The sequence below is a fragment of the Lethenteron reissneri genome, chromosome 46 (assembly GCF_015708825.2).
Source record: "Lethenteron reissneri isolate LAM-NWPU_2019-01 chromosome 46, ASM1570882v1, whole genome shotgun sequence".
Taxonomy (NCBI): domain Eukaryota; kingdom Metazoa; phylum Chordata; class Hyperoartia; order Petromyzontiformes; family Petromyzontidae; genus Lethenteron; species Lethenteron reissneri.
Window position 1 is genome coordinate 11100313 of NC_083824.1, and position 12837 is coordinate 11113149.

At 45.9% G+C, this 12837-nt stretch overlaps 1 protein-coding gene across 4 annotated transcripts in view; it reads left to right on the plus strand.

Moving 5' to 3' along the window:
• LOC133354255 (mothers against decapentaplegic homolog 4-like) overlaps positions 1-6889 on the plus strand; it is a 31177-nt gene extending 24288 nt beyond the window's left edge. For all 4 annotated transcript variants that reach the window (XM_061570954.1, XM_061570956.1, XM_061570957.1 and 1 more), the window contains one exon: positions 604-6889. In XM_061570954.1, the coding sequence (XP_061426938.1) occupies positions 604-815 (212 nt within the window). In that variant the 3' untranslated portion in view covers positions 816-6889. The remainder of the gene's footprint in view (positions 1-603) is intronic.
• The last annotated feature ends 5948 nt before the right edge of the window (positions 6890-12837 follow it).

Here is a 12837-nt window from a genome sequence, read left to right on the forward strand (position 1 = left end):
AACCAACAGTGATTGCCCCTTTGGAGAACCTGGCCGATGTAATAGAAATGAGGTATTTACATTACTGGTGCTCTTTTTTGCTGTAACTGGGAGGAGATTTGGACTTTTGTATGTACTTGTTGCCGATATCAGCCACTAGGTTGTGCTCGTCACTCATGATGCTTCATCTGTGATGATTATGGCTCAGAATTGTTAGGTTCAATGGGCCCTCACGTCTCTGACATGTCACCAACTCATGATGATAGAGCAGAAGCCACATTGCCAAACTGGTTAGCCTCCACCCTCCCTGACACAATATGGTAATATGATGGATCGTACGATGATCACTGTATCGGTTTTATTGTTGTTGCAAAATATCATTATTTTGGGATTATCGTCGCTTTTTTTTCATATTTTATCGTCTCACGAAACATGTATGCAATAGAAATGGCACAAAAATCTAAACGGAGCGAAATGGCTGTTACCAATTACACTAGTGCTTCGTAAAAAATAATGTTCCAGAATAATTGACAGCACGATAGTTACGTGACACCACAACGTCATTCGTTTCATTATTCCTCACGCAACTGACAGAGGCGTGCCGCCCCCCCCCCCTCTTCCCAGGCCTGTCGGCGGCAGCGGGCATCGGGGTGGACGACCTTCGCCGGCTCTGCATCCTGCGCCTCAGCTTCGTCAAGGGCTGGGGTCCCGACTACCCGCGGCAGAGCATCAAGCAGACTCCGTGCTGGATCGAGATCCACCTGCACCGCGCCCTGCAGCTGCTGGACCAGGTGCTGCACACCATGCCCATGGCCGACCCGACCCCGCTCGACTAAGAGCTCGCGGGCGACGCCGGCACGGCACGCGGCACGGCACGCGGCAGCGTGGGCGACTCCTCGCGTACCGCCCGAGCCAACGAGCCGCGTCCCAACGAGCCGCGTCATCGTCCAATGTGGCGCCGCGGTGGCGGGCGCCCCGAAGGATTCATCACTCGCCTGTCTTCTGCGGAGAAGGGAACGTTTTGGTTTCTTTCGCAGACGAGGAGTACGTGAAAGATGACGCTACGAATGATTGTGGTGCAACGCAGCGCACACTAAACCGTGTATGAACCCGTCGACTTAAACACGAGGTGTCACTTTTCTTAACCACACACTCCCCCCACCCTTCTGTATTTGACTTTATTAACCACACTCGATGAGGGAGACCCTACGCGCCGCGGGTAAGGGAGCATTATTGATGACGAAAGTGATTGTTCACAGAAGGACAGGGTTATCGTGTTGAGTGCCAGAGGGGGGAGTGGGTGTGGGGAGTGGTGCAGAAGCAGTGCAGCAGGATGTAGGGAGACAGCCACAGGGCTCTGTGCTGCCTTCCACGGGCACCCTCGGTTGAAACATCGCCCAGCACTCGTGCTGGGTGGTGCATGTGCTGTGTGGTGTGGTTTCACAAGAGTCTTGCTGTGTATACAAACGCTGCAACACATCATATAGAGCAGAATAATCATTTGCCATTGTCGTTGAGAATATAAAGAACAAAGTAAATAAGCAGACGATACGTCATATATTTCTCCCTCCGTGTAAAATATATTTTTTTACATATCCCATCACAAGCAAACTGGACAGCTTCAACATTCACCGTCTCATCAGCAGCCCAGTCAGGCTTATGTATGTTGAGCTTCATTTGCACCATACGTAGCCCACCGTGCTGATCGGAGGTGCTGCTGAATTGCCATTTGTGCGCAAAAATCCTCTGTTAGAGATATGTCTTAAATACAAGAAAATTGTTGAGTTTTTATTTAAATAAGAAATTACACAATAATCATGAGCAGCGTGGAGAATATAAGAAAGGACAGAAATGTGAAGGAGGCACATTGCTTGTTTCGTTGCTCGTATTTTCGACAGCGATGCAAATTATTATTTGGTGTTAATGATGAATCACACTGGGATTGCTGCTGTATTACACTTAACACAACACATTCTACACAACACTGCGCAATGCTGAACCACGGACTCCACTATATCACACTTGAATCCAATTAAAGCGCACCGCTCGGTAACTGCTCCCCGTCGTCATTCACAGAGGCGCGACGTTCAGCTCCGTTTTCATCTCCGTTCCATTCACCCCGTTCAGCTTCTGCACCCGGGGAAGCAGAGCTGTTTGAAAATGTTCTCCTTGCATCTTCACGCATCCGACGCGTCGTGCGAGGTCGCAGCCCGTCGTAGCGTTCCGCAGTGGCTCTCAACAGCTGCTGCACGGCCCAGTGGGCCCTCTGCTCCGGCCCCGCTCTCTGTGGCCTCGTGAGGCAGCGAACGGCCTTGCCGTGCGGCGAAGAGCAACAGATGTGTTTATTGCAGCGTCCGGATTTCCAGCTCGTTATATATTTTGACACTTTGCGCCTTTTTTTTTTATATTGGAATACATTTAGTTTCTTTGCCATCCTGACACGTCAGCTACGAATGTCTTTTCATGGTACAAGGTATTATTGCAGATGTCGCGATGCTATGGAAGGCAGTGCCCGTTAGCAATGTGAATTCTAACCAACGCAACGAAGCTGTTAAAGAGGTTTTTTTTCACACATCCAGCATCTCCAGGAAGTGTGGCGGATATGGGAGTCGCACCGAAGTGTCTTCTACTTGTGGCGAGCGGAAACAATCGGGGCCCTTGGCACTCGCTTGATTTGGACCACTGCGGTGGCTGCATCACTAAATTTACCATTCCAGGCGATTTATAATAAATATCCATCCAATTATGCGCGAAGATATACGTTGGTCTAACGTCACGTGTGTTGATCGTGGGGAATGTAAAAGGCACTGCACATCCTCGTGCAATGCGAGTGTTTTATATGTTCACCGAAAAGGTCTTCGACGACACCGAGGTTGCACGCGTCCCAGAATTGTGCAGCGAGTGCCGTATGTCCACGTGCGGTATTAATATATCTCCCGTTCGTGAACTGTACAGCAACACACTACATGTCACGGTTGGGCACGAAACTGTGCTGGAGCATAAGGTCGCTCCTTTTTAGCGCAGATTGAGCCACGGGTGTTTGGCTTGGGAATGAGTGCATTGCCGGGCATTTGCCTTCACACGAGGTGCCTCTGTGCCAGAGGTCGCAAACGGGTTTTGAGTCCTTACCCGTACCTGGCCGCACCAGGGTCGCAAATGGGTACCCGGCCGGGTACGGATAGCCGGGTACGGGTAGGGTACCCGTACCCGGCTACCCGTACCCTACCCGAAATGAGTGACAAACGGTTACTCACCAGTGACTCACGGCTTACCCGTACCCGGCCGCACCAGGGTCGCAAATGGGTACCTGTATCCGGCCGGGTACGGGTATCGGGTAGGGTACGGGTATCAGGTACCCGATTGCGACCTCTGCTCTGTGCTTGCATTTATGGCACCGGGCATACAGCTCTCACCCTGTCACCGGCATCTTGTCGATGTTAAATAGTTGTCATCTGCCATAGACACCCTCCGAAAGGATCCCACAGTGACGAATCTGTCTCTGGCAGCATTAATATTGGTGTGTACATTGAGAACATAAATGAGATGTTTTATGAGCAGTTTAAAATGGGCCGATTCTTCCCATTCGTGACTGGGAACAGCCCCAGAATGCATCTACAGGCCAGAATGCACCCATACAACCCATACCTGTGCCCCTGCCGCTCCCACTCTGCACCCCTTTGTGGTCCACCTCGGGGATGGCATCCCTCTACTGGGTAGCTCGGGGTGAGAACTCAAGAAGCCAGGATAAGTGATGTGCAAGAGTGACCTGGGTAGAAATGTAGCTGTGGCCAGGGGGTGGGTGGTAGTAGAAGGTAAAATCTATTGGTTTTATATTTCGTTTAAGCAAACTTCAAATGTATATACGTATGTTGAACTTATATTGTATCGTACGTAGCTCACCGCGCTAATCAGAGGCGCGGGGGAAGGACAACAAAATGAAAACACAAAAAGCAGCTCTAAAGACAATGTAATGGTCGGTTAGGTTTGCATAAATTGTATAAAAAGCCTTCATTTTATATTTCTTTGTCTTGTCGTTTGTAAACTTAACACAACCGAGCGGAAGAACCAATCGAGTAGCGTCATAGCCGCTGATGGTGGACGCAGTGTCACCGCGTCATACCGTTTATTTGTCTTGACTGACAAAACGTGTGACGAAAATAATGATTCACCACATCTGTGGCCCCGGCATAGCCCAGAGGCAGATTCAGATGTCTCGAGGCCAAGCTGTATCAGGGTTCAGTTCTGGGTGAGGCCCAGCAAATCACCAGTGGGAAAGAAAAAAAACCCTTACCGTGAGGTCCTCCCCCGTGCTGGCGCGGCTCGAATGTTGCCAGTGGAAACGTGGCATTGGATGAACGGGCACTGCTCCTCGCGGTGGGGTGGGGGGAGTGAGGCTCACTTCGTGGTGACACCCGCCGTGCTCTCTGTGCACGGGCACGACACATTTGGGCTGTCCTGAAAAGTGTTCAACGCCACCTAACGGATTTGCTTTTATTCTCAACGATAACGAGTTCGTGTTTTGCCTATCGCAGTTGTGCGCACAGCGCAGTCGCGCGCTATCCCACTTTTCTTTAATATATAGAGGTAGTTGAGTACAGCCATGTGCGTTTCAATTCAGGGAATTCAATTTTGATTGCAGAAGTGGGGGGAGGGGCCGATTATTGTCGCGTTGATTCTCAACAGAGTAAACTCACGGGTACATTTTACAATGTGGAACGTCTGACCACGACGGTGGAGTCGCTACCCCCGCGACCCAATTCACTTCTGAAAAGCGTGCCGATTATTGATCGATTGACCACGACGCCGACAGAAAGCAATGTCCTACTCTTGCATATGAACCTTGCAGGATATATTTACCGGCCACTGTTTTTTTGATGGTTAACGAACCTCAACGATGTAGCGGCCAAGGTGCTGCCGCCCCCCCCACACCCCCACGTGGCATGACAATTTAAATCACAAAGGGAATAGCGAATGCAAGTTTGTATGACCCGCCGTCGTAGCCAGCCGTGTTAGGCATTGAACAGTGTATATGATTTCGAGGCAGGATTTATGAGGAATGTTTATGTTTTGGTGAACGTGCCAACTGTTACCTGTCCAAGTCGGTGCCGAGCGTTGAATTATAACCGGCTATCCTTCATGATGTGAATACATTGAACTGTATTATATACCGCAGTGAATTGGCAAATGTACCCTACGCAACACACTGCACATCTGCATCCATGCTCACCACACGAGATCGAACCACAGACGTCATGTTACCAAAGTACGTCTACACCAGACCCTACTAAACCGTTTCTGCGTTGCGTTCTATCCCAGGCATTGCAACACCACCTCTTACACAAGTGCACGAAAACAATGCCTTCAATTGCCTGGAATAATGTTCCCTTATAACTGATGGGAGGCATGCACACTCATCTGTGAGCATGGCCGTGTATGGTGGGTGATATATGCGGCCTTGGAGGCAAATACAACCTGACAGCCCTCTAGAGATCTGAAAATTGGATTTAAAATGACATTTTACAACTGGGAACAAGAGAATGCAGACGAACAGTGTCAATGTCATATCAAATGTGGTTTCCTTTGATATGATATTTTTATTATTATTAAGATGCAGAGGGAATCCGATGAGTTATACGAACCTCTTTTTCACAGATGTCCAGTAGGTGCAGAACCACGAGTGCAGAACCCAGTGCAGTTCCATCTAATGGAAATCATGGTGTACAAATGTACCAGTGTTGCATACACCCAATTGTACAATAACCGTAAAACACAAGTAGTGGAGTCAAGCAAGCTATATTTACACTTGTGAAGCATTAACCACATGTTCGGAACGGGTGTGGCAGTTTGTCCACATTTTAACATTTTAGTTTCACACGTAGGCTTTACATTTTACCCGACTCTACCGTACAGCCACATGATTTGCATGCACGGGATAATGAAACGCGGTGGCGCGAAATGGAATACAAGGTCACAAATGTTACGAAATGTTTTTGTTTTCTCTGTTCCTCATGGCTCCGAAGGCAGAGGACATACTCTTAAGAGCACTTGCACGTTTGTATCATCCAGATTGGACATGTCAGCAAATGGTGCATTGGTGAACTTGGGCAGTCACGTTATTATCCCAAAGGTCAATGAAAAAGTATTAACATTAAATCAGCTTGTAAAAAAAGTGTTGTAAATTCGCCTTCAAACCGGAAATTGCATTGTTGACATAATCGACCTGAATGTTATGCAACGTTTTATAGGCTCAATTATTTGATGGACATTTTTTTCTATACGAGCACATAAGGGCTGATTTGAGTTTTCGTGTTTCCTAACGACTCGTGCGAGTTTGTTGCGTTTTTACATAATCTGAAGTCTGATGTGCTTAACGTTCGCAGCATTACAACTATGTGTACAAAGTATTCAGCCTCAAGGCTAGTTCACATTGCTCATCACCGGTGTCGGGGCATCACACGAATATTTGACATAAGCCTTACTGTCTGAACGTGGTAGTGGGTTAGTATACATCAAATGCAGGAAGATCGTTGTGTCTGCAAAGTTGAGTTACAATACAACGAGCCTTATTTCCCTCTGACCAAACACTGAACTGCAATTCATTTTCAGTCACAAGAACAAAAAATGAAATGTACTTTTTTTTAAACGGAGGGTGGAATCGATCCACCATATTTCAGTTTCACTTGTTGAAACCTTTCTTTGTAACGCTCCTCATCTCTCCCGGCTGATCTGGCAATCCTCGTTTGTATATTTCTGCGCAGCGTGCGCCGCTGTCGAATCCCCGAGGCAAAGGCAAATCGAAACCAACACGTGGACACGTTTTTTCACTTTCAGTGTCCAAAGGATGGGGTGCGTGGCGTGTCCTGATACCCTCCGCGATGCGTGTTACTGAGAATAAACAAACTTTATAGCATCTGCTCATGGTCGTTGTCTTTTAAAGTGTGGCCTGTTGTACTAGAGATGCGTGTCGGATTCATCATAATTGGATTTCGGATGTGAATCTTTTTCGGATAACACGATGTACTCGGTTTAACACGTAGGCTTGCACGACCAATGTTCATGATAGTTTTTTGGGGGGAATTCTGGTTATCGCCTGTTGAAGCTGGTGGTAATTACCGGCGAAAACGTCAATCACATTCTAAACCATCTTCTTGGTTCTTTCGGTAAAGTCACGTAGAAGAGAAGTAATAAAATAATAAAAATAAAACATAATAAAACAATTCTCACGACGTTTCGGCCACAACGCAAGCAGCCGTCCTCAGGTGAAAACCAGGTCCGTCGAGGCGACAGAGTCTGAATGAAACAGCACACGAGCTTGGAGTATATATATAAGCTGGGCGCATTGACAAAGGAATTTGCATATCAAAAGGAATTTAGCATATTTATGGGAAATGCAGGAATGTGATTAGTACTGCATATGCATGTGCATTATGCAGGATTAACAGCATCATGCTGTTAATCCTGCATAATGCATATGCAATACTAATCACATTCCTGCATTTCCCATAAATATGCTAAATTCCTTTTGATATGCTAATTCCTTTGTCAATGCGCCCAGCTTATATATATACTCCAAGCTCGTGTGCTGTTTCATTCAGACTCTGTCGCCTCGACGGACCTGGTTTTCACCTGAGGACGGCTGCTTGCGTTGTGGCCGAAACGTCGTGAGAATTGTTTTATTATGTTTTATTTTTATTATTTTATTACTTCCCTTCTACGTGACTTTACCGAAAGAACCAAGAAGATGAATCCCTGCAGTCACGAAAGCTTTAAATCCACATTCTAAACGTTGTGGGTTTACTCTCCAACGCACCGGTGTGCTGTACTCGTTACGAATTGGCACCATACTAATTGGCTGTGTCGGGTGGTGGCGTGTTTAACGACACGTGATGTACTCATTTAAAATGTCTTCTCAATGAGAAAAACAGCGTGGGCCGATGCCACGCGACGTTGGGTTTTTTTTGTCAGGAAAGGGGCACGTGCTCAGAAACATCCAGATTTTTGGTCCGAACTTCCTAATATGAATTCCTAAAACAGGTTCAGATTTTTTCAGATGAATATACAAATCGGGAATTACATGCACGTTGCACATCTTTCTTAGCCGTACGTAGCCAACCGCGCTCATCCGTGTATGATACAGAACAATGGCATCAAACGTGTCCACGTACTTTTGCATTCGTAATTACTTGGTGGTTCACTTTAAGAAGGCTTCCCCTGTAGCTACAAAGCAAATCTGTGGTGTGCTACTGTTCGGCAGTTAAAAATGTTTTGCCCAGGTCGTGTTGGTCTTGTACAAAAACCCTGGCAGAAAGGCCACTATGGGAAGACCCCATTGTAAGGGGGCACTTGTTGATGTTCAGCAGTCGAGTGTTCATTTTTGGATTACGTCGGGGATGGGAAATTTGAACGGAGCATTGTCTCGCAGGTTTTGTTAATGTCACTGTGTTGGCATCAATTGGTCTTTGCGCATGGTGAGAAATAAAACGACTTTGCAGGTTCTATAGCGTACCTCGTGAAACTATCTAAATTATGTTACTCTCCGATCAAGATTTGTAATTGATCTCAATCATGAGCTTTTATTCTTTTGAAACGTTCGAGTCAAAACTGGTTTGTTTTCCAATTGCGTAAAACGCCCAATTGTCCGAAAAAAGGAGTTAGATTTTCTGTGGCAGTTCCTGTGTTGGGAAGGTTATGGTTCTAACAATCCTGGACCAATGCTGATTTTTTGTTTTGAAGGAAATGAAACCTCTACACAAAAAGTGATGGCTGTGGCCTCCAAGTAGAAAGTGGGCATAGTCCTAGTGTTTGTTAAACTAATTTCTTTAGAACTGCTTTGTGTTTAGTTTATCCTTCCCCGCACCTCCAATTAGCACGGTTGGCTACCTACGGTACAAAATCAGTTCAACGTGCATACATAACCCAGGAAATGCGTAGAAGTGGTTTTCATTCCACAATCGGTAAATGTCCTGATGCATTGTGAAGTCACATCTCTTTTTGGAAGAGTGGATAGCAGCACATCCTGGGTTCAATTCCCAGTTAGGGCTAACATGAGTGGCGAGCGATATTTGGGGCCATCCATTTAGTACGTACGCATGGAGGGGAGAGGGGGGTTAACCCAAATGCGTTCGCTTGCGTATGGGGGGTCTACTGACAGTGAACGCATAGGAATGCGGGGGGGGGGGGGGTGAAGCCTCGATAATAATGATTTGTCTACATTGGCCTTCAAATTAGTTAGATAGTCCGGCAGTGGACTATCTGTTTGCTTAAACACATTAATATTATTAATCGTTGATCGTTTCTGCGTGTATTCAATATCGGCCGTTCTATAGGATTCGGGGGGGGGGGGGGGTAAAAAGTCCGCGTGCGTCCAGGGAGGGGGGGGAAGGGTCAAGTTTTGACAGATTTTTGCTACCTACTCAATGGATGGACAAAATTATGTTCTAGACGAATACAACTTGTTATTGCTAACTATATGATCAGCATAATTGAGATGTGATGTGTATATTACTACAGGGAAGGTGCATTGTTTGAAGCTATTGTACTTATTGCAGGTATTATGAAAGTTGTTTTACGCGCAGATATGTGTGCAACTTTCTTACATTTATACAAACAAGGAACCGGAGAGATTTTTGGGGTATTTGAAATACTCTACATAGCAGTTTTAGTATCTTGCATGTAAAATGTTCACGATTCAATACACTAAATAAAACATGTTAAGAAGAACGTTTGATTTCCTATTTGTACCATCCATGCAAGTGTAATGAGGGACAGAGTCTGTGTGTAGGGCTTCTCAATGCATACTCTTTGGTTCTTTCAGTAAAGTCACGTAGGTATAAAATAAAAAAATCAATTATTTTATTTTGAATAATTGTTTTTATTCATTTATTTTATTTTATACCTACGTGACTTTACCGAAAGAACCAAAGAGTATGGGACATTGTAGTCACGAAAACTTAAGATCTAAACCTTCTCAATGCAGTTATGACCAAAGTGAACTCCATTGTGTGCAGGTTTCGCATGCTGTGCATGAAATAACAAAGTGGGAAGTTTCACGCTCATTTGTCACATTCAAAGATCGGCCAAAATCGGCCACGTTTTTTTTTTCATAGCTTCGTATTTCAATATAAGTTAATTTCTCTATTGTGTTTAAGCATAGTGTTATATACATGAAATAAAACGTGTGAAATTCGCAATCATATTCACATGCCAAAATTGTCCAAATTATCATAGGTTTATATTTCAATAAAAAGTGAAGTTCTCCATTGTGTTTGGGCTTAGTATGCGATATATTAAATAAACAAGTGGGAAATAAAACGTGAAAAGATATCCATTAACTAACCTATATTAGCCATTGAACTTAGGTTATTATGGCTGTTTGGCATATGAGGTAACTCCCGTCCCACGTTTCAACAAATCCCACATCAGTAATTTTCAGCACGTGTTTTGGCCTTCAGTTGACTGTGCCTCAGTGGAGCGAGTGTCACAAATCATCAAAAGCATCCGCACGTCCCCACAGTCCTCTCACCGGTGCTAGAGATAGGTCAGCCGCCTCCGCAAGGCAGAGAAAAATCCACGGACAATTATCTCCCCATTCCTGTTTAGAAATGGAGGGGATTGCCAGGCTAAAACAATGCGCTTACACGTTACAGGTAAAAGCAAATCCCTGTAGAAACAGCACTCCCATTTCTGTCTCCTCATGTACCATCTCACCGAGTGACGTCAAACCACTTCACTATTGTACCAATTATGCTTGGACAATGGTAGCGGCCCTGGCAGAACGCCCAATCTGAAGGTCAAGAGTTTAAACGACGGGGGGAATAAGGTTCATCGCGTCCATCCCACCGCTGAATCAGAACCGCCAGCCGACATCGGCACTGCCCAACGCCCCCAAACCCACACTCGGCGGTGGAGTCAGTCGGTGTCTCGGTCTCGCTGTGTGCTGCGTTGCACCACTATCCGAGTAGTTAACCTCGCATTCAATAAACTTTCAGAGCCAGGGTGAACACCCGACTCCAACGTATTGAATGAATAGAACGAGGTAAAACTCAAGGAAAAACATCACAAAATACAGCATCTGTTAATACTTGCAATATCAATACAATTAATGAACACTGCAGCATCATAACATTGTCTGAGATAACTTTATTCTGAATAATAGGTCCTGGATGGACCAGGAACCTACATTAGCACTGAATAGCTATGCAACGAGAATAATCTACCATCTTAAATAAGGTCACTTTGTGTAATCACCATACTGCAGCCCAAATGTACAGCACTGCAAGTAACACTGAACTGTGGATGAGATACTTCTTTATCCCTGCTCTCAAGAACGCATTAAAGTTACATGGGCACAAGTCTCACTTGACTCATCCAACTACAAATAACATTCACAATAATGCAAGTGGTAGGCTTCGTTGTAAACTAGGCCTCATATTTATCATAACAATTTAACAGCATTATAAAGCATTATAAAGGCATGTACAGCATTATAACAGCAATCCTAACAGTATAACGGCATTCATAGTATTATAAGAACATAAACGAACTTGCAGACAATGCTTCTTAAAGTCCCACAATGAACAGATGCGCCCGTCTTCACTGAGACGCTATTTGTGCCTCCATTTTGTACTCTTTGTAATGGCCGACACCCCTGCCTTGCCTCGTGGCTTCGACACCATTAACTCATAACTTTCTGGTCACATTACCATCATAGCAAGAAGATCCTGTATAAACACACCCCCATGTCTGCCGTAAAACAGACCATTTGGACACTAAATCGTGCAGTGGCCCACCGCCAGGCCTCCGGTGCGGCACATCCAACAACGTTTAACGTGGTATTAAGAATGCAAAACGTCAGGGATGCGGTGACCGTTGAGCTGCGCCACAGACTAACATCTGGAACGTGTCCTGTCGTCTCTTGTGCTCGATTTGGAAATAAAAGCTGCGTGCACAACTGTTTCTTCGCCACGTCGGGCGGATGTTGGCCTCCTGGGCTTCGTGCAGGCCGGGCCGAGCAACCGTTTCTGCTTCAGTGATCCTTATCCACGGCGGGCGGGTTCTTCCTTTTCGCCGAGAGGGAGGCAAGGGTCAGAGTTTACCGACGAGGGTGGTGTCGGCAAGTCGCTCTACCCATCTACGGTGGTGGTGGGTAAGGGCACGCAGGATGATGGGTTTACATGCCACCGCACGCCGGGACTCCCCAAGTGAATAGTGGGAGTTTGAATGCCAACAAATGAACCCCACATATGCCGGCCACTTGAAATGTATTTAAAATAGCCATGCGTACGTACATGGGTACTTGATAATTATCAATCTGCATTTCGACAATATTGCATATAAGAGTTCAACAATGCACTTCTGTTACGAATAGATTGCCTGCTAACTTTAAATGGATATGTCACATTCCCTAAGGGCACGTGACCCAAATTGTACGCTCAGATTGCTTCCGAACAGCTCCATCCCTTTGCCAATTTCCCCAAGCTCATTACCATAAACATGATGGGGATTTCATTACTGCAGGACAGATCCATCATGCCCGGCACTCGCCACGTTAGGGTTCGGTCAGTGATGAATGTTAAGTGCCAGGTAATGTCGCGTACGCCTCGAGACAATTACATTCGGCCGTCCCCACCGGGACGTGTCGCTTTCGCAGAGTGGAGCTTCCACCCGGAATAGTGGGTGGATATCCCACAGTGTGGTGTGTATGCTACAACAGTGGTTGGATATCAAGTATCGTGTGTATGATACAATTGTAGGGTGTGTCCGAGCCATCCTCAAACACTTGCACCACACAGACACAATCTCTGGACTCAACATAGCACACACCAACCACACGCATAAGAATGCACTCGACGGGGGTCA